The 21,740-nt window shown below is 40.1% G+C and overlaps 2 protein-coding genes and 4 non-coding genes across 11 annotated transcripts; 5 read left to right on the top strand and 1 right to left on the bottom strand.

Annotated features, from left to right (window-relative positions):
* Positions 1-205: 205 nt before the first annotated feature.
* EIF4A2 (eukaryotic translation initiation factor 4A2) lies at positions 206-6,526 on the top strand. Of its 5 annotated transcripts, none has more exons than XR_003035343.2 (12): positions 206-273; positions 1,074-1,122; positions 1,212-1,344; positions 1,637-1,776; positions 2,535-2,703; positions 2,798-2,907; positions 3,123-3,266; positions 3,567-3,704; positions 3,949-4,038; positions 4,411-4,490; positions 4,925-5,031; positions 5,746-5,837. XR_003035343.2 is itself a non-coding variant. In XM_005201462.3 (11 exons), the coding sequence occupies exons 1-11, from the start codon at positions 245-247 to the stop codon at positions 5,888-5,890; spliced, it is 1,227 nt and encodes a 408-aa protein (XP_005201519.1). In that variant the 5' UTR covers positions 206-244; the 3' UTR covers positions 5,891-6,526. The 5 variants fall into 5 exon arrangements, 2 of the variants coding, with proteins under 2 accessions (XP_005201519.1, NP_001029216.1); XR_003035345.2 differs by having other exon boundaries at positions 1,077-1,122; positions 4,925-5,035; positions 5,746-5,836; XR_003035342.2 differs by having other exon boundaries at positions 4,925-5,035; positions 5,746-5,836.
* LOC112448336 (small nucleolar RNA SNORD2) lies at positions 1,466-1,534 on the top strand. Its single transcript, XR_003036706.1, has one exon. It is a non-coding gene; the product is annotated as a small nucleolar RNA SNORD2 (small nucleolar RNA).
* On the top strand, positions 3,303-3,407 carry MIR1248-1 (microRNA mir-1248-1). The gene has a single exon (NR_030890.1). It is a non-coding gene; the product is annotated as a microRNA mir-1248-1 (primary transcript).
* LOC112448304 (small nucleolar RNA SNORA63) lies at positions 3,750-3,881 on the top strand. The gene has a single exon (XR_003036672.1). It is a non-coding gene; the product is annotated as a small nucleolar RNA SNORA63 (small nucleolar RNA).
* LOC112448315 (small nucleolar RNA SNORA4) lies at positions 4,065-4,205 on the top strand. The gene has a single exon (XR_003036681.1). It is a non-coding gene; the product is annotated as a small nucleolar RNA SNORA4 (small nucleolar RNA).
* Positions 6,520-21,063, bottom strand: RFC4 (replication factor C subunit 4). 2 transcript variants are annotated; one of them, XM_005201464.5, is made up of 11 exons: positions 20,815-21,063; positions 19,587-19,739; positions 16,585-16,663; positions 12,781-12,860; positions 11,039-11,158; positions 8,664-8,807; positions 8,372-8,492; positions 7,762-7,887; positions 6,959-7,039; positions 6,769-6,885; positions 6,521-6,679 (listed from the first exon to the last, which is right to left on the bottom strand). In XM_005201464.5, exons 2-11 carry the CDS (start codon positions 19,715-19,717, stop codon positions 6,584-6,586), a joined length of 1,095 nt encoding a protein of 364 aa, XP_005201521.1. In that variant the 5' UTR covers positions 19,718-19,739; positions 20,815-21,063; the 3' UTR covers positions 6,521-6,583.
* Between the last annotated feature and the right edge of the window lie 677 nt (positions 21,064-21,740).

The following is a 21,740-nucleotide window of genomic DNA, read 5'->3' as shown; positions in this document are numbered from 1 at the left end:
CCTTCCCCAAGGTCCTGGGATTCTCAGCAGCCCTGTAATATCGGCAAATAACCTAATTTGGGCTTTAACACCGATTTGCTTAGGATATTTTCTGAGATAAGCACTTTAGGGTCTCAATTTTGTGGCTGCCGAAGCGCGAAGGAAAATTCCTCCGCAGAAAACGGGTTCCGGCCGCGAGCCTATAAAAAACGGGTGGCGCGGCCCGGCTGTCTTTTCAGTCCGGCACTGAGTGGTTCTTCGGATCATGTCTGGTGGCTCCGCGGATTATAACAGGTATGGCGCTTCCTCGGTGGTGCTCTGTGGTATAGGTCCTAAGGCGCCGGTGGAGATTGTAATAGGTGGTCAGGAGGCAGGGAATTCTGGGTTTTAGGCATTGCCTTGGGGTACAGTACCCCAGTGTCCTTCGAGAAGCTTCCATGGTGGGTAGGGCTTAGGTTGTGGGGTAAAAGTATGAAAACGGGGTGGTAAAAGAGTGTGTTTTCCCAAATACGCCTTGAATTCGCGGCCGTTTCCCCTGCCTCTGCGGAGCCCGGCGTTTAGTGGAAGCCGTGGCGCAGTCCGCAGTCGGTATAGTATAACTGGGGCCCGAAGCTTTATTCGCGGCCAGCCGCGCGGTTTGGGAGCGTTAGACGATAGGTGTGGGTAGGGGTAGGACGGCGGCGGCTAGAGGCCGGGCTGGGTGGGCCACACGTTCCCGGCGAACCGTTGGCAAGGCCTTGCCGGGCCTTGGCCCGCGTCAATCACCCCGGCTTGCGCAGTGTTAGGGGCGGAGCTCGGCGCGTGGAGCTCTCGCGAGATGGTCCGTGGCCGAGAGGGGAGCGCCCGGCGCTCGGGCCTGGGGGGAAGGGCCTGCGTCCGTAGGGTTTCAGGGCGTCCCTGGTTGCTAACCTTTGAGTGGGCGCGCTGTACGTCTTGTGCCCTGCGGCACCATCTTCCTTTGATCGTTTGGAAAGTTTACACGTGCCGGGGAGGGCGACCGGGTGAGACCGGTTATGAAAGGGCTTTTATCGCCCTGAATGTGCAGTTTTGGGGTTATGGGGAAGGGAGTTCTCTAACTGCAGTATTTTTGTCAGCAGAGAACATGGCGGCCCAGAGGGAATGGACCCCGATGGTGTCATCGAGGTAAGAAATAGATGTGGAATTTGGAACTTTGGAAAGGTGGGTTGGTTCATCCCATTTATTCCTTTATTTTTTTTTTTTTTAACTTGCAGAGCAACTGGAATGAGATTGTTGATAACTTTGATGATATGAACTTAAAGGAGTCTCTTCTTCGGGGCATCTATGCTTATGGTTTTGAGAAGCCATCAGCTATTCAGCAGAGAGCTATTATTCCATGTATTAAAGGTAAAAGAACGTGTTGACACTTCTTAAAAACGAGTTAACTGTTCAACATAGACCTGGATCTTTCCCCCTCTAATATGGGGAAATTACCTTTTGGGAAACTAGCACTTATACGTATTCCTTAAAGTGAAATGATGGCAATCATCTTTCGGGACTGACCTGAAATGAAGAGAATACTCATTGCTGATCACTTTTATTGTTTGGGCATAATTCATGTTCCAAAGGGAATACATGGTGTGAACTAGAAGTAACGGTTTGATGTGGGATCGGTAAATATGTATCCTACTTTTTTTAGGGTATGATGTGATTGCTCAAGCTCAGTCAGGTACTGGCAAGACAGCCACATTTGCTATTTCCATCCTGCAACAGTTGGAGATTGAGTTCAAGGAGACCCAAGCACTAGTATTGGCCCCCACCAGAGAACTGGCTCAACAGGTATTGATAGTGTAGTTGAAAAAACTGCTTGCGTGTTGCATAGGTTTCAGGTTTCACAACTGTGAAGAATTTAAAGCTTAGTATAAATTTGTCCTATAGAGCCCTCCTTTTAACTGTCCATGCATGCAGGGAGTTTTGTTGAAAGCTAGACAGGAACTGGGTGTGCAGGTATGGTTTGCAGGGTTGTGTAACAGATTGAGAAACTGGAGGTTTCTGTTCAGGGTGGACTAGACCCGTTTTCATTTTTAAGTTTGAATGCAGTTGTGCAACATGAAAACTGCAGTGATATAATCTCTTTTGACAGTCTTAGTAGTTTGTGATACATCTGTTGCATGCTGCGTTTTCAAAGCTCACTGCTCTATTGGCTTTGAAGTAAAGCCTTGCTAATATACCTGTAGGCTTTATTAAGGCCAAGATTATTAAGTCGCAGTATCCTTCAGGGATAAATATTAACTTCCAGCTAAATCTGCTACTTTTTTATCACTACTTACACTTTGCTACACAGTGGAGGATAGTGCAGGAAGTATTTTACCTAGCTGATACCTGGGCATTAGGATTCAAAGTTTGAGGCACAAGATGTTTTCACAGAAGTCTATTTTGAGGTAGTTAGATTGGTCTGCATTTTAAGCTTGGAAGTAGTTAAGTGCTGTGCATGCAATTAAAGCTATTTGCAGACCAGATATTTGCCATTATGCTTTTGAAGTTTAGTCACAAGCCTGTAATTCTGCAGGATAATAATTAAAGCTTTTGGCTTTCAGATCCAAAAGGTAATTCTGGCACTTGGAGATTATATGGGAGCAACTTGTCATGCCTGCATTGGTGGAACAAATGTTCGAAATGAAATGCAAAAACTGCAGGCTGAAGCACCACATATTGTTGTTGGAACACCAGGGAGAGTGTTTGATATGTTAAACAGAAGATATCTCTGTAAGTATTGCTGATGAGTAGAGTTTTTATTAAAATTAAGCAAATAGTATGCCTGAGAATTTAGATATGATGGCATGACTGTATTTTTTAACAGCTCCAAAATGGATCAAAATGTTCGTTTTGGATGAAGCAGATGAAATGCTGAGCCGAGGGTTTAAGGATCAAATCTATGAGATTTTCCAAAAATTAAATACTAGTATTCAGGTGAGCTTTGTTTCAGTCTCCTAAAATTGCTGGAGATTAAACACAGGCACTATTACAGTTGAAGTGTTCTGTGTCATTCCCCCTACTTAACAGCAACTGATGCATAACTTACTTTAGTCTGGCATAATTCCACGTTCAGGGGTGCTTGACTTTAAAATGTTTTCCCTTGAGTATTGTGGAAGTTGTGCTAACTATGTGTGACAAATCTTTTTAAGGTGGTGTTGCTTTCTGCCACAATGCCAACGGATGTGTTGGAAGTGACCAAAAAATTCATGAGAGATCCAATTCGAATTTTGGTGAAAAAGGAAGAATTGACCCTTGAAGGAATCAAACAGTTTTATATTAATGTTGAAAGAGAGGTAATTTTTGTAATTGTTAAAATAAAAAGTTAGGTTTTTACCTTCTTGTATAAGCACTGTGCTAAAATTACAGAAACCAAGATAGCCTTGGTTTTTGTAATAATGCTAGCAGAGTATTACACAAGAAGAAGAGGAACTGCACTAGATTGTAAAGACTGGGGTGGACCTCTTTCTTAATGTCCAGTGTCCTTTGTCTTAAGATTTGGTGCAATATGTCATTAGACCAATCTAATAAATGAGTTTTTAAAGAATGTAAGTTGGAAAGTTCGTGACTGTTACTTTCTCTTTGAAATACTGTAGGAATGGAAGTTGGATACACTTTGTGACTTGTACGAGACACTGACAATTACACAGGCTGTTATTTTTCTCAATACAAGGCGCAAGGTGGACTGGCTCACAGAGAAAATGCATGCCAGGGACTTCACAGTTTCTGCCCTGGTAAGAGGTATTCTAACCTAGTACTGGTAATTGAAGCCTCTACTAAAGCAGGATTTAGACTACAATATAGCTGCTAAGTGCTGTGTTGTCGTTCCCCCTGCTAAAAATAAAGTTGTTTCTTTACTATACCTGTCTGCTATGCTCCAGTAGCAGCCAGGGACGCTTGGTCTCATACATGTTGATAAAGTTTTAAGTTACTGATTTGATTGGTGATCCTTGAATTAATAGGTTTGTTACTTTGCAGCATGGTGACATGGACCAGAAAGAAAGAGATGTTATCATGAGGGAATTTCGATCAGGGTCAAGCCGTGTTCTGATCACTACTGACCTGTTGGTAAGTCTCTTAATGCTTTTTTTAGTCCACCAAAAGTTTGTTATTGCGGGAAGGTTTTTTAATGGCCTTTACCAACTTCAGGCTATTTGGGAGAATAAAGAAGGCCACGCTCCACAGTGAGCTATACTACTTAGTATATAGTTCATTACTATTTTGTGGCCTACATCGCACGGACTGTAGCCCACCAGGCTCGTCTGCTCATGGAATTTCCCTAGCAAGAATATAGGAGTGGGTTGTCATTTCCTTTCCCAGGGGACCTCAGGAATTGAACCCACATCTCCTTCATTCACTGAAGGCAGATTTTTACTGCTGAGCCACCAGGGAAGCCCCTGTATTACATAGAATTTGAACATCATTATCACTGTATTTCAGGCTCGTGGAATTGATGTGCAACAAGTGTCATTGGTTATAAACTATGATCTACCTACCAATCGTGAAAATTATATTCACAGGTGAGTAGATGGCATCTTGACTTAGTAATGTATTGGTGTAACTCATTGCTTTTCTACTGACTAAATTGTCTGAAAGGTAACTTCAAATCAGGGAATTAAGTATTAAGACAGTGACTTGGTAGGATATAATCAAAACTGTACTTGGGAAGATTATACACAGTGGGAAAACAGTTGTGAATGTTGCCCAAATCGTGGACTCCACAGTATACAGATCAGGTTGTTTTAGATCTGTTGGTCTTACTTTTGAGCTTTATTTTTAGTGATGCTCTTGTGTCCATGTGATTTCTTGGTGATTCCTCTATAGTTGGGATTTTCTTGGTGTTGTCTGGTAGCAATTTGAGCAGTCCCTGGTTTAGTTATAGTGGCTTTATCCCTAAGTAAATTGAATTGTACTTTGTTATATGATGTAAAAAAAGACTTTTTAAAAAATACAGGAGTCGATAGCAGCAGTTGATGACGAGATGGCACTCAGAAACGGCGTTGACGTAATTTAGGACGTGGAATCATAAGCGAAACAGCACACTGTTTGAATAAAGAGCGAGTCGGTATTTATACTTGTTTTTTTTTTTGTCATGATTATTTGATATTTTAACATGCTCCAGCTAAGGCATTTTGTATATTAGCCTGTTAGGTGGTTTGTATTGTCTGGTTTCTATCAGGAAGGTTAGAGAGATGTTTTGGAGGTAACATGTTTGAGTAATTTGAGTTACAACGTGTGAAACTGAGCAAAAAAGCAGTGATAAGTTTGGGTTACCATACCAAATACTTGTTTTCCCACTGGAAAAAGTTGTTAAGTTTCAGACAATAGTTAACCTTAAAGCATTTGTATTTGCAGTTTACAGTTCCAGGAGTGCGTCGAAATGGATTACATAACTTCTTTGTTTTATCCCTGGTGTTTTACATCTGTCCCAGGCCGACATCTGCTCTTGGCTGGCCCACTTTGGTATGGGCTTTAAATTCACTGCCCCAAACACAATACTGTCATCTGCTTTAAAAAAAAAAGTAATGCTCAAAACACCTGATGAAATCTCATTTTGCAGCCAGACAAGCCTTGAATCCTTTTGGCACTAACTGCAGAGGAAGATTTTTTTCTCTAGATATTGATGAGCAGCTAGTGCTCCAATTAGAAGCACGAACTATAACCTTGATAAGTAAACAGCAGCTGATGGTTAACAAGTGGATCATCATGTTCAGTAGTTCATGCAGCATGTGAGAAGTAATGTATTCTAATGACTGATTTCTTTTCCTCACACAGAATTGGCAGAGGGGGTCGATTTGGGAGGAAAGGTGTGGCTATAAACTTTGTTACTGAAGAAGACAAGAGGATTCTTCGTGACATTGAGACTTTCTACAATACTACAGTGGAGGAAATGCCAATGAATGTGGCCGACCTTATTTAATTCCTGGGATGAGATAGTTTTGAATGCAGTGCTCGCTGTTGCTGAATAGGCGATCACAACGTGCATTGTGCTTCTTTCGTTGGGAATATTTGAATCTTGTCTCAATGCTCATAACGGATCAGAAATACAGATTTTGATAGCAAAGCGACATTAGTCGTGAGCTCTTGTGAGGAAAGGCATTGGCTTTATCCTCTTTAGAGTTAGACTGTTGGGGTGGGTATAAAAGATGGGGTCTGTAAAATCTTTCTTTCTTAGAAATTTATTTCCTAGTTCTGTAGAAATGGTTGTATTAGATGTTCTCTATCATTTAATAATATACTTGTGGACTAAAAGATATAAGTGCTGTATAAAATCAGCCAATTATGTTAAACTAGCATATCTGCCTTTATTGTGTTTGTCATTAGCCTGAATAGAAAGGCCTTTAAAATTGATTTTTTTTTTAGCATTTGAATGCATTTTGTTTGGTATTATATTTATTCAATAAAGTATTTAATTAGTGCTAAGTGTGAACTGGACCCTGTTGCTAAGCCCCAGCAAGCAATCATCCTAGGTAGGGTTAAACCCCCAGTAAAATTGCCATATTGCACATGTCTTAATGAAGTTTGAATGTTAAATAAATTGTATATTCACTTTGAAGGTGCTTTGGTTATTTTTATTATAAATTGTTTATGAAATACATAACTGAACATAGTTTTAGCAATTCTGAGTTAACTGCTGCATCACAGTAGCACAGAGGCTGATCAGCTGCAGATGTTCATCAGCACCGTCTGCTAAGCATTTATCAACTTCCTACAAGAAAATGAAACATTGTAAGTAAAACTGCCCTTTTGTGGGTGTGGTGTGTATGTTGTGCTGAAATGTAGAAAATGCCTACTTACAGCAAGTTTTTCTGTAATAATAGACTTCTGTTTATCAGAAAGGTTATCATTTTCTACCACCACATCATGGAGTTGATTTACAAGTTGAGTTGCTGCATGACCCTCATTTATTAAGTCCTATAACCAAAACGTATATATTTTAGCATTATTATCCCTTCACCCTTCCCCAAGGCTAGTAAAGTCACTTTACCTTGACCACAGCTTCTAGTTTGTCGAAAGAGCCACTCTGACAGGCAGCAAATACTCCATCAATTGTCTTAGCTGGTACTACCTAAAAGAATTAGTTTCTGGGTGAAGACAGTTGACTTCTCTACCAGTCTTGTACCTACTCCCTGTTAAATGCTTCAGGCAGCACATGTTTTGTAGCTGGATAGGTAGGTCCAGCCTTGATTATGCACACCAATGCATAAAGATCAGGCACTGCCATATAACCAGAGGAAGGCATTTACAAAATCTTTTCTCCAAGATGTCAATACAGAGCTAGTTGATCAGTTGAGCTAAGTTTGGAAAGGACTATCTGAAAACAAGGGTGTGGCACCAGAGAATTCCTTTAGTCACTTACCCCTTGGATAGGGCCCACCCTTTAAAATTTAACTGCCACATCCCTGCCTGCATTCTGATACTCCCTAGCTACTACTATAAGCTACAGACTAAACATGATAGTATTTGGAGGTGACACCACTGGGAGGTGATTACAGTCATGAGTGCAGCCCTCGCAAATTGAATTTATGCCCTTAGAAAATATTCCTTTACCATAGAAGGATGCAGGGAGGTATCAATGGGTCTGAATTAGGAAGTATGTCCTCAACACTGGCTCTGTGGGCACTTTAATTCCCAGCCTTTAGAACTGAGAATTCTGTTTATATAACAGTCTATGGCATTTGTTGAAGCAGCTTGAATAGACAGCACATAATAAGCACTCTTAGTTGCTGAAGTAAAGTCAAGTCACAAAAAAGTCAACTACAATAATTTCAGGATACCCAGTGCTCTTACCCCAGCAATATCTGTGATCACTTTTTCTGTGACTTCCTTTCCACCAGTTAGTCGAGTAGCACTTTGAAGAAATGTAATGGCTTTTCTTAAGTCTCCTTCTGACACTTGAACAAGATAAGCTATTCCCTAAAGAGAAAAAAGTTGTTCTTAATCTGTAATGGCCAATTAAGGATGAATTTAATGGAGAATGTCAATTCTGTAGTGGCAGGATTAATGGAGACAGCCTTGATTACATAAATTATGGTTAAATTCTGTTACAATGAATAAGGGGTGTATATATTCTATCACTACCAGAATTGCATCATACCTAATTCTTGCACAGAAGTATTAGTAATGACTATGCAGAGGTTTGCTGTTGAAGAATTTGTAGTCTGTATGAAATCTGCCTCAGCTTTGAGTCTGCAATATTGACAGACAATAAATTTCTAATAGCAACAGTAAGGCTGAACCTGTAATTCCTAGACATTCCAGCTATTCATTTACCTTTGGCTGAGCAACTGGCATCAGAAATTGAAGCAATACAAAATTGACTTTTCAGAAAGGGCCTCTTCATAGGCATTCATCAAAGGCATTACTAATTTACAGTAGCTGTAACAGTAACAGTAATTACCTCATTGCTAATTTTGACATGTTCTTTATCAGCAATGTCTAGTAACCGCTGCTGCTGAATTTTATCTGACAGAGGTTTGAAGCGGAATTTAGAACATCTAGAGGTCAGAGGTTCAATTATTCTGTAAAATATTGGAAAAAAACAAGTCATTGTCTACAAAAACTCCCCCAAATAATTAAGAACAAGATTTGATGAAGGGGAAACTAAGGGTAACCTTGAAACATTTTTTTCCTCTGTTAGGGGCTATCAAAGTAAGGCTCCCTGGTATCTATCTTTAGGGCAATATACATACCGGCTGACATAGTTACAGATGAGACAGAATCGGGTGGTTTTAGACTCTTTCTCCATGGTACGTCTTAAAGCTGCCTGAGCAGCTGAGGTCATAGAATCTGCTTCATCCAGAATCACAATTTTAAAAGGAGGACATGGCTTTCCACTGATTCAGAGAAATACACAGGAGTTAATTCACACATCATTATCACAATCTACTTTAGAATGTTCTCATCACTCCAAAAGGAAACCTGTGCCCATCAGGAGTCATCTCTCTTCTCTCCCATCTTTTCCAGCCATAGGCAATCAGGAATCTCTACCTTCTGTTTCCACAGGTTTGCCTATTCTGGACATTTAACACAAATGGAATCATATTGTCAACATAATATGCTGTCTTTTGTGACTGGCTTCTTTCGCTTAATGTAATGTTTTTTAAGGTTCAACCATGTTGTAACTCATATTTCAATTCCTTTTATTGCCAAATGGATGAACATACTATCTTTCATTCATCCATTCTTTAGTTGATGGATATTGGGTTTTCCCCATGTTCTGACTATTATGAAAGCTGCAGCTATAAACATTTGTGTACATGTGTATATATTTTCATATCCTGTCAGTACATATCGTAGGGCTGGAATTGCTGGGTCATATTTAACTTTTAGAGGAACTGCCAACTGTTTTCAAAGTGGCTGTGCCATTTTACATTACAACCAGCAATGTACAAGAGTTCTGATTTCTCCACATCCTTTGTAATACCAGTTGTTTTCTGTCTTTTTGATTATAGCCATTCTGCTGCTGCTGCTGTAAGTCACTTCAGTTGTGTCCGACTCTGTGCGACCCCATAGACGGCAGCCCACCAGGCTCTGCCATCCCTGGGATTCTCCAGGCAAGAACACTGGAGTGGGTTGCCATTTCCTTCTCCAATGCATGAAAGTGAAAAGTGAAAGTGAAGTCGCTCAGTCGTGTCCGACTCCTAGCGACCCCATGGACTGCAGCCCACCAGGCTCCTCCATCCATGGGATTTTCCAGGCAAGAGTACTAGAGTGGGGTGCCACTGCCTTCTCCATATAGCCATTCTACATGGGTGTAAATGGTATTTCAACATGGTTTTGATTTGCATTTCTCCCATCTAGTCAAGGCTAAGGTTTTTCCAGTAGTCATGTATGGATGGGAAAGTTGGACTGTGAAGAAAGCTGAGCACCAAAGAACTGATGCTTTTGAACTGTGGTGTTGGAAAAGACTCTTGAGAGTCCCTTGGACTACAAGGAGATCCAACCAGTCCATTCTACAGGAGATCAGCCCTGGGTATTCCTTGGAAGGAATGATGCTAAAGCTGAAACTCCAGTACTTTGGCCACCTCATGCGAAGAGTTGACTCATTGGAAAAGACTCTGATGCTGGGAGGGATTGGGGGCAGGGGGAAAAGGGGACGACAGAGGATGAGATGGCTGGATGGCATCACTGACTCGATGGATGTGAGTTTGAGTGAACTCCAGGAGATGGTGATGGACAGGGAGGCCTGGCGTGCTGTGATTCATGGGGTCGCATAGAGTCGGACACGACTGAGTGACTGAACTGAACTGAATGGCTCATGATGTTGATGAGCATGTTTAGATATGCTTATTGACCATTTGTTTATCATCCCTGGGCTTCCTTGGTGGCTCAGTGGTAAAGAACCTGTTGGCTAATGCAGAAGACTCAGGTTCAATCCCTGGGTTGGGAAGATCCCTTGGAGGTGGAAATGGCAATCCACTCCAACATTCTTACCTGGGAAACCTCATGGATAGAGGAACCTGGTGGGCTACAGTCCATGGGGTTTCAAAAGAGTTGGACATGACTTAGCAACTCAACAACAGCAACATCTTCCTTGGAATAATGCCTATTCACATCCTTTGCCCATTTTTAAATTGGGTTGTCTTTTTATTACTGAGTTGTAAAAATTCTTTATTCTTGATCTAAGTCCCTTATCAAGTACATGATATATATATATTGTCAATCCAAGGTAGATATCAAAAACTGTCATTCACTTTCTATAAATTCTCAAGTGTGCTCTCATATAAAATTAAATATATGCCAGGTACCAAAAATTCAACCTTTGAACTTTGCCACCTAAGGAGTATATGCAGTTGACTAAACATCCCTATTGAATTATTATTAAAAATCAGGATTTTTATTTGAGTGTACCACCAAACCATATTTGACTAATGAATACTCCTTAGACAAAATATCAACTAAAAACCCCTGATAGCTAAATAACTTAAAATTAGTTACTAATGGAAAAGTCATTTCTAATTTTAAATAATATGATCTAATATGAAAAAAGTTGAAATTTTGGCAGAAATGTATTTTAAACAAATAAAAAGACACGGTATAAAAAAGGGAAGGTGAGCTTACTTACTCTGAACGGCTTCCTGACACAGTTAATTGGGCAAAATTCTTAACTTTCTCTCTAACTACTTGTATTCCACGTTCATCAGATGCATTTAACTCAAGAACTCTTAATCGAAAAAGTTCAGGCCTATGTTAAAATAAAAAAAAGAGAAACATCATAGAGCACATAAGTAAACCAGGTTTAAACCATATTTTAACATCTGTACATTTTTCAATAGTTTAAAATACACCTAGTTAACAATATGGATATAAGGCACACAGTCCTGTATTTTCTCTTTTGGAAAGTCATACAGTTAACATTCTAGCTTTTTTCTTTTCTTTTTTTTTAACATTCTAGCTTTTTGCTGATACATTAAAAAAAAAAAGGTAGATGATACCACATACTGTGCTAAATTTTAAATCAATTTTCCACTTTGTACTGTTCATAAACATCTTGCCATATCATGATAAACACTGTAAAAATCATTTTAATAGCTGTGACTTTCTAACCTAAGACTGGTAACATCCTTCCATTGTTAAACATTTAGTTTTAAATATGTTACAATTTAAAATGAAGGTGCAATGTAGCATATTTTGAATTCTTTCCAAAAAGTATCTTGCTATAAGGAAAACTACTGGATCCAAATATGAAGTTTATTTATTTACTTTTTAGTTCTTTTTAAAAAATTATTAAAAGTAGCTCTTCGTAGGAAAATCTGAGAATTTAGAAGAAAATAAAAACACCTGGCATATCCTGCTAAACCACTGTTTTAATACTTCCTTCTAGTTATTTTTCTACGTGTGTGTGTATATATATACACATAACATACATACATACATATATATATATATAAAACTTACTCTAGAACAACTAATAGTAAACTATACTTAACAGCTTCTTTATGACTGCATTGCTAAGGATGGTTCAGACTGGATCTGAGTTGTGGAATTAATCAAAAAAGCTCCTTTAAAATTTTCTTGAGAAAACAAATGTTGCTGTCAAAATACTAGGTTCAGAGCAGCTTCCCCTTTTGTCTTCCTTGACATCTCAACAGAACTGATTATCCTTACGTATTTGGTGGTTTCAGAGGCATCTAATTATTTTCATGTGTAGGATTTCAAATGTACCCTTAGGCCATATGCCTGATATTAAAATCCTGGACAAATTAAAGATAGCTGCTGTTATGTTGGTGCATGTTGCATGGATACCATATAGGGGCTGAAATATATCTTTTAACTTTAAATACAGGGCTCCAGCCCCCCCTACTGTAACAGCTGGCTAAGCTAAACACAGTCAGTCTAGGAAGAGGACTCTAAGAAGGTGGCTCACAGAGATTTTCTGCTGTACCTGGAATCATACTGCATCAACTAGGACACTCTGCTTACACTTAGGATACTTGAGGGCATGAAGCTGGCCCAGCCACTTTAGAGGCAGGCCCTGGGAAGTCCAGAGCAAGAAAGAACTCAAGAAGGGGTGGTCCACATCAGTAGCATCAAAACAGCAAATTCTATGACACAGACATGAACATGACCATTAAGAGTAATGAAATTATCAGCATGACTGCAGATAGGGTTCTCTAGTCTCCAAAATGACAATGAGTTTTAAAGTGATGAAAAAAAATCACGAGGCTCCTTGTACATTCAAACGCTTGAACAACAACCCAACAACAAACTCACAGAAAAACCAAGTGCAAAGTTTTAGAGAAAGAAAAGCAGTACCAGAGGTTCTTAGTGTCGTCTTAAAAGAGAAAGAGAGAGATTTCAACTTACCCGAAGAGTTCCCTAGCTGCTGCCAAAATAGTTGATGTTTTTCCAGTTCCAGGTGGCCCGTAAAACAAGAGATTAGGGAGCTGCAGAAGTTAAGATTTTATTTTTAAAAAAATTATATTCTGATGCACCCAGGTTAAAAGTGACTGAAAATGTCTATGGAAGAGTACAATGACTTCCTTAATAGGGCATATATGTCTGAAAACAAAGATTTCTTAATATAACTGGTATTACAGTAATAATACTACTAAATCCTGCTTTTTCACAAACACTATCATTTTTCCCAAAGATGTCTTTCTAGTATCTTAAACTGAATCAATACTTACAATTGTTCTATATCTAATCTAATACTTAGGTGGGATTTTCAAAGCTGGAATTAAAAACCTCCTATTTGTGAATGAAATCCTGAGCTTCTGTCAGTTCCTTATCTCACATCTGAACTCATGACCGGGCAAGATTTTATATTTTATAAAGATGTCAGTTGGTTCAAAAGGGACACTGACCAAATTGGATTTGGCCAATATCAAGGAAAAAGGAATGAAAATGGCATACTGGGGCTTTCCATGAGCTAAAGTTCCAAGAATAGAAACATTAAAAATAAAAAGCATCTATTGTCACACAGTAGTCCACATCATGATTATGTACCCCGCCTGTAGGGATGTCTGCATATATTTCACCAGTAGAAGATAGGATAAGATTAAATAACTAGTTCTTATAAACCTTAAATCTAGCTGGCTTGGCTCCTATCAAACAGTCAACTCATCTGTGGTACAGATTAACAAATGTACTAAATTCTAACAAGTACTGTTATGAAACTGTATACTTTAAAACATTTTTTTGATTTTATATTGGAATATAATTGGTAGTTTCAGGTGTACAGCAGAGTGATTCAGTTATATATAGGCATGTGTCTTTTTTTTCAAATTCTTTCCCCATTTAGGTTATTACAGAATATTAAGCAGAGTTCCCTGTGCTATACAGTAGGTCCTTGTTGGCTTTCTATTTTAGATATAGCAGTGTGTACATGTCAATCCCAAACTCCCCATCTACCTACTAACCCTTCCCCTCTCTAGTAAGGATATGTTTGTGTACTAAGTCTGTGACTCTGTTTCTGTTTTGTAAGTAAGTTCATTTGTATATATTTTTTTAATTGCTGTACATAAGCTGTATCGTATGATATTTGTCTTTCTCTGTGAAACTACAGTCTTCAGTATGTCCTTTCCTGTACGGCAACCACTGCACATAGGAAACTAAGCAGTGAGGTTTATTTGCTTCCACTCTTGCCCCGTCCTCCCTCTTCCCATCCATTCATTCCTCACTCAAATCAGATGCCACGCTACTTGCTACTTAAAGCTATTCACCATGTTCAAACTCTACTGAGAAAAGCAAAACACATCCCCAAATCAACTTGCTTACTATAACCTACAAGGATGTCCATGATTTTCTCACCACCTCTCTCTCCTAGATTCCAACTCACAATGGCCTCCAACAGCTAAGCACTTTCTGGCTTGCACATATACTTCCCCATGAGCTGAAGTCTGACTCCGTTCTTCTGTTTATCAACTCCTCCCATACTACAAGTCAGACGCCTCCCCTGACCACCCAATCTAAGGAGGGTCTCTTCTGTTATTCTCCCATTGGTCTCTGTTGCACTTGATGTAATTTGCAATTATTTATTGTTATTTATTTAGCTGTTGGGTTTAACTTAAAATACCTGTTCACCTCACTATATGGAAAGCTTGAATCTTATTTGTTCTACTCACATCTATGTTCTCAGTATCTCCTGCAGTACTCAGTATGTGCGAAGTAAATAAACCAATACATAAATATATTAAAAAACTATTACTGTTACACTGGTAACATACAGTTTAAGATACAAACTATGAGATTCCCTATTTAAAAACAAAAACAAAATCTCCCAGCCATCTTCATTTTTAAGACTTCATTTGTACTTTGCTCCAACTACTTCAGTAGTTGTAATGATTCATCCAGTCAACTACTACATACAATACTTTAAATTCTTTACAATACAGTAAAATTATGAAGCCTTACATTATGTAATAGTCTGATAATATATACATAAAGAGCATTCAAGGACTGTACATGCAATATCAGTTCTAAAAATTGATTTCTGAAAAAAAGTCTCTTATAATTCTACTTTAATATTCTTTAGTGTAAATGAAGGAATGAATTATTTTGCTTTAGTCTTTTTTTAAAAAAAATTTATTTGTATTGGAATATAGCTGATTAACAATGTTGTGACAGTTTCAGATGGACAGGTAAGGGACTCAATCATACATATACAATTATCCATTCTCTCCCAAACTCCCCTCCCATCCAGGCTGCCATATAATATTAAGCAGAATTCCCTGTGCTATACAGGTTATCCATTTTAATTTCCTTTACAAAATTACTTCAACTCTAAGTTTCAAAAAACTTAAATCTGAAAAGAAACACAAATTATTGAACAAGCGGTTAAAGAAGAAAATTCTTAATTCAGCCTTGTAAATTAGATGCCATAAAGTCAAGAACTGGATCATAATCCCACTTCATTTTTTTAAGGAGTTGATGAATCATAGCAATTAAAAAACATCATGTCCTGCAATCTGTGTAAATATTAGCATGCAATTTAAATTGTATGTCATTATAAAATTAAAAGCTAAAGGTATGTGGATCAAATTAAGACAAATACTAGTGAAGAAGATTCAACAGTTTTATAAATATAACTTCTTTCAAATATATACTGTTGCAGTGTAATTCTAGGAAGAGAACAATGGCATCAAAACCTAAAGAATCTCTAATTCAAAACAGTCAGGTTGAGAGGAAGGAAGAAAACTGTCAGAATACAGCAAAAACCACATCACACTATCCTCTGCAACTGTTTCCCTTCCTCCACTAAGCTCTTATAACACTTTGCCTTATACAATTTTAAACTCCTAATTCTTCACATGGGTTTATCTTGTCTCTGAATTAATCGAAAATGCAACTCACTCAACGACATTTTATCCTATGTCACAGCAGGTGACATGATGCTGTAAACTCACTCAAGGACATTTTATCCTATATCACAGCAGGTAATATGATGCTGTAAACAGAACACTTTTTTTTTTGGTATTGTATTGAGAGTTCAAATCCTAAAATTAGGTGAGCAATCATAGTTTCAAAGAATCTTTTACTCTTCCTCATAGTACCTATTGTTGTTCAGTCGCTGTTGTTTTTGACTCTTTGCAAACCATGGACTGTAGCACGCCAAACTTCCCTGTCCTTCACTGTCTCCTGGAGTTTGCTCAAACTCATGCCCATTGAGTTGGTGATGCCATCCAACCATCTCATCCTCTGTCACTCCCTTCTCCTCTTGCCCTCAATCTTTCCCAGCATCAGGGTCTTTTCCAATGAGGCTCTTCACATCAGATGGCCAAAATATTAGAGCTTCAGTTTCAGCATCAGTCCTTCCAATGAATATTCAGGGTTGATTTCCTCTAGGACAGAATTCTCTCATTTATTGTACTTACATGTTTATTCTATCTCCCCACCAAAATGAAAGCTCATGAGCAAAGGGACCCAGTCTATCTTGCTTAATGGTCTCTACTTGTGTACCATATAACCATGCCACCATAGGATAGAAGAGATGCTCAACAAATATTTGTTGAACTACTCCTTCCACTGTACAAATAGTAATAAAGGGCCTACTATGTATATACAGAATAGTATTTAAAAGGGACTGGAAGCTATAAAGGAAGGAAGAGAGTGAATGAATTCTCAAATCTCCCAATGACTTTAGGACTCCAGACAGCATATGCTACTCACATCAGCTCCTTCTAAAGACTTTTTAAGGACTGCAACCACTTCTTCCTGGAAAGCAACTTCATCCACACATTTTGGTCGACTGTGGGCGGGAAAAAAAAACTTATTTAGTATATTACAGTAGCCACAGAAGTCTTTCCTTTTGCTAAAATACCAATGATAATTCTCTCATATCAGTAATGAAATGAGAAACTTTCATAACTGGATATGGAAACCCTGTCTGTATTCACTTCAGGCAAATACATACTTAGGAATGAAATTAAGTGACTCCTCACTGTTCCAGATGCACTGTTTCCATCTGTTGTGCTTACAAAAATTATGCAATATGATTTTATTTTATAACATCACAAATGCCAACTGGTTCAAAATGTAAAGTTAACACTTGCCTAGTAAGTAACATGTTTCGTTGCACCTAAGCTGAAAAGAGACCTATTTAGCAACCTCAAAATAGATAACAATTATGGCTAATACAGTTACATATATGTTACTGTGTTGTTAATTGGTTAAAACCAATTTCTTTTATCACCTAAGTGCACAAAAAATGCATACCTATTCACATACCTATTCACTTGAGCACTAACAAAATAAGCTTAATCAATATGAAGTATAACTTTTGTCTTACGTAACTAATGATGTTAACCTAAGTTATCCAACACTAAGGTTATGCTTTAGTGCTTAGTTAACTAATCAAAAGCTCTTTTCTATTTATACTTTTCTAAGTAATCAGGCCAACGCCAGAAAGAATTTATGTCAGATGTTACCTTAGAAAACCAGTATGTATTATAAACCAGGGTTTCATATTCAAATACCTGCAGAGTCCAGGCAGATAACAAGAGTGAAAAATGCAAGTTTAAGACAAGAGACACTAGTAGGGACTATGGTGAAGTGAGGAACATACTACCTTTCCAGAATGAGCAGTATTCCATTTAAGTGTTTTCAGGTGAGAACCTGAATACAGTGCTGCATAATCTCCTGAGAAGCTGAAAATCTAGATTTTAACCTTTGTGTAATTTATTTAATGAAAAGATTCTAGACTTTTATGTGAAATTTCCAACTTTTAAAACCATTATTGATGCCAAACAAAACTTATGAAGGCCTTACTTTGCTTTAAGTAATCTGCAATTCTTTGGTAATAACTGAGGGTACACTAGGGGTTACAACTACTTGTTATAATATCACTTAACTGACTGAAATTTAATAGCCCCATCGTGTTGTTTTTGCCAAAAATGTATAAACAAAAGCTCAACAATTTCCAGTTACCAGTAATGAAAAGAGGAACAGATTATGTGGACTTAAGCAAAACTCCTAAGAGCTTATGATCAGCTTATAGAAACTTTGTTTTCTTCACTGCTGTATCTCAGCCCCCAAAACTACAGACCTCAGTAACAGAGAAGGCTGTAGTTCATGCAGAAAATAAGTGAATTGAGCTAGAGTATTCTAAGGTACATTTCAGTTCCAAGGTTCTATGACTTATACAATTGGGTGATTTTCTTTTAAAGATGATTTTTAAAAAAAAAAAATAGTATTTGTTTATTTGGCTGTGCCAGGTCTTAGCCACAGCATACAGGATCTTTGATTTTTGCTTTGGCATGTGAGCTCTTAGGATCTAGTTCCCCCACCAGGGATAGAACCTGGGCCCTCTGCATTGGGAGGACGGAGTCTGAGCCACTGGACCACTAGGGAAGTCCTAATTGGCAACCCTGCCTCTTGAGAAACCTATATGCAGGTCAGGAAGCAACAGTTAGAACTGGACATGGAACAACAGACTGGTTCCAAATAGGAAAAGGAGTACGTCAAGGCTGTATATTGTTACCCTGCTTAATTTAACTTATATGCAGAGTACATCATGAGAAACGCTGGACTGGAAGAAGCACAAGCTGGAATCAAGGTTGCCAGGAGAAATATCAATAACCCCAGATATGCAGATGACACCACCTTTATGGCAGAAACTGAAGAGGAACTAAAAAGCCTCTTGATGAAAGTGAAAGAGGAGAGTGAAAAAGTTGGTTTAAAGCTCAACGTTCAAAAAACTAAGATCATGGCATCTGGTCCCATCACTTCATGGCAAATAGATGGGGAAAACAGTGGAAACAGTGTTTTATTTTTTGGGGCTCCAAAATCACTGCAGATGGTGACTGCAGCCATGAAGTTAAAAGACGCTTACTTCTTGGAAGGAAAGTTATGACCAACCTAGATAGCATATTCAAAAGCAGAGATATTACTTTGCCAACAAAGGTCTGTCTAGTCAAGGCTATGGTTTTTCCAGTAGTCATGTATGGATGTGAGAGTTGGACTGTGAAGAAAGCTGAGCACCAAAGAATTGATGCTTTTGAACTGTGGTTGGAGAAGACTCTTCAAGAGTCCCCTGGACTGCAAGGAGATCCAACCAGTCCATTCTAAAGGAGACCAGTCCTGGGATTTCTTTGGAAGGAATGATGCTAAAGCTGAAACTCCGATACTTTGGCCACCTCATGCGAAGAGTTGACTCACTGGAAAAGACTGATGCTGGGAGGGATTGGGGGCAGGAGGAGAAGGGGACGACAGAGGATGAGATGGTTGGATGGCATCACCGACTCGATGGACGTGAGTTTGAGTGCACTGCGGGAGTTGATGATGGACAGAGAGGCCTGGCGTGCTGCAGTTCATGGGGTTGCAAAGAGTCGGACACAACTGAGTGACTGAACTGAACTAAAGCAAGGCAAGGACTTCCCTCATGGCTCAGATGGTAAAGCGCCTGCCTACAATATGGGAGACCTGGGTTCTATCCCTGGGTCCGGAAGATCTCCTAGAGAAGGAAATGGCAACCCCCTACAGTATTCTTGCCTGGAAAATCCCATGGACAGAGGAGCATGGTAGCCTACAGTCCACGGGGTCACAGAGTCAGACGCAACTGAGCAACTTCACTTCACAAGCAAGGCAAGTCATCCTCCTAAGTTAAACAGAAAAAGTGACTCAAAACTGGTCTGAGAGTAATTTATTATTTCAACAAAAATACGTGTTCTTACTATTTTTCCACCCACGGAACAGGTTTGGCTTTCTTGTTCTCTCCACTACTTCTGGCAGTGGCAGTTACTCCTCGATCCTTAGTCGGCGGTGGTTTAGTGCTGATAGATGCGCCTTTTAGAAACGCCTGCATGGTTACTTCACCCTGACCAGGTCTAAGACAGAAAGGGAAAAGCTCTTTTGAAACCATTATGAAGAAGTATAGCCTGAAAGCACACTTAACCCCGTATAGACATTCAATAAATACTATGCGAAGGGCATCACTCCGTGACCTAGCATCCTCTGAATGCATTCTACTGAGCACTAGTGGGACATCAACAAGCCAAAGTGCTAAAGGAACTTAAAATCTACTTACAGTGAGTGAATTATAAAAAAAAGGCCTTCCAACTTTTTGTTAAGTACAATGGCATTAATGGCCAAACTGTACAGGGGTCTCAACAGTCATCGGCCTAGCTCTTGCTCAGACCCTAGAATGGACTCAAAAATTAGGAGGAGTACCAGGACCACAAATGAAAACCCTCTGCTTCTCATGGGCCTAGAGCTCCACTCAAGAGCCTATTTTACTGGCAGAGCCTGTGCTTGCTTTCAGAAGCTTTTGGGGGAGAGGAGACACTGATGTTAAAATGTAAATAGCTGTTTTTCTGATTGCATGCTCATGTGAAGAAATCGAAACAACGCAGAAAAGCATGAGGAATTTACAAAATCTCACCCAGAAGATAAGTACTATCATTCAAGTAAACATTCACCCAAGCAGCACAAGGCTGTTTTTAGGGATAGTTTGCCTGAAAATCCCCAGCATTAGTGGCAATTTTTTTTCACTGTTGTGTTTCCAGGGCCTGGCACAGGATAGATGCTCTATAAGATTTGGTGACTGAATTACCATTTATCAGACCCAGTTTCCCCTTCTGTAAAAGAACCTAAAGACCTATTTCATAAGGCAACTGAGTTAAAAGAACTGTGCAAACACAAAGCTCTGTGCTTAGCATTAGGAGTATATAATCAATGAATAAAATAAAGTGTTAATATCTGTAAACTAAGGTTTTCAACGTTGTTGGATTAGTCCATCCCTGCCACAGGCTGTAGTATCATCCAAAGCAGGGCTTTGAAGGATAAGACTGAGCTACCCGTACACCAAGGGGTGCGCAAGGGGTGGAAGACATCACAGGGGCATCGAGGGAGCAAGAATGGAGAAAGGCGAAGGTAATCCTCGCAATTTCTCCGGCTGGTCACCTGTTCTCCCCGGTTCCCCGCGCGTGTTCCCCGGCAGTGCCTGGGCCTTTCAGTCGCTCGTATCGAGAGCGAGGACGCCGCCGGCTCGTTCCTGAGATTTCCGGGACAAGGAAAGGGCGAGGTGGTCACGAAGTCTTAGCTCCGTCCCCCAAGCTGAGACTCTCAGGCCCAGGAACCCCCGAGCGCAGAGCGGGGACACTTAACAGCTGCCGCCTTCAGCAGCAGCCTGAGTTCCCGCCGGCGAAGGGCAGGGCGGGAATACGCCGCACGTCACGTCACTTCCGGTCCGCCGCGCGCGCCCAGCCTTAAGGGAGCCGCGTCCTCCTAGTCTGCAGTGTTCAAACTGATGAGACTCGCGGGTCTTCGGGTACGCTGTGGGTGGGATGGGAATGAATGCGGTGGTGTAAGTAAAGCTCCACCCTTCTCTCGCGCACCCCTCCGACTCGAGGCTGCAGGCAAGTGAACTTGAGCACGGCCTTCTGGAGGAGACGCTGGGGCCGCGAACTCGGGTGCTTAGCGGCTGGGGTCAGGGAGGGCTCCGAGAGCCGACCCGCAAGGGTGCTTGGGGAGGTGAATACGGGGCCTCGAATCCCGCAGGTCCACCTTCTTTGTGGGGACGAGCCTGCGGAAGCTGTACCGCACTATTAATTCTTTGGCAGTCATGGGGAGTGTCACTGACATTTCTGCGGCGACACAATTCGGCCTGCAGCCTGTTTTACCTTAAAGGACGAGAATAGGGGAGGATGGAGTCTCTCCTTCGCCAGAAGAGGGCGCCCTGGAGATCCCTGTCCTCACCCTTCGGCTTGGTCGTCGCGAGGCTCACCGTGAGCGTAGACTGAAGATGCTTTTCCTTGCCATTTTGGGTGCATGTGGCTTATTATCTCTATTAGTGTCTGCCCGTTGGTGAGCGGGAGGACATTGCCGTG

The sequence above is a fragment of the Bos taurus genome, chromosome 1 (genome assembly GCF_002263795.3).
Source record: "Bos taurus isolate L1 Dominette 01449 registration number 42190680 breed Hereford chromosome 1, ARS-UCD2.0, whole genome shotgun sequence".
Lineage (NCBI taxonomy): Eukaryota > Metazoa > Chordata > Mammalia > Artiodactyla > Bovidae > Bos > Bos taurus.
Note: the sequence above shows the minus strand (reverse complement) of the source record. Positions and strands in the feature narration are given on the sequence as shown.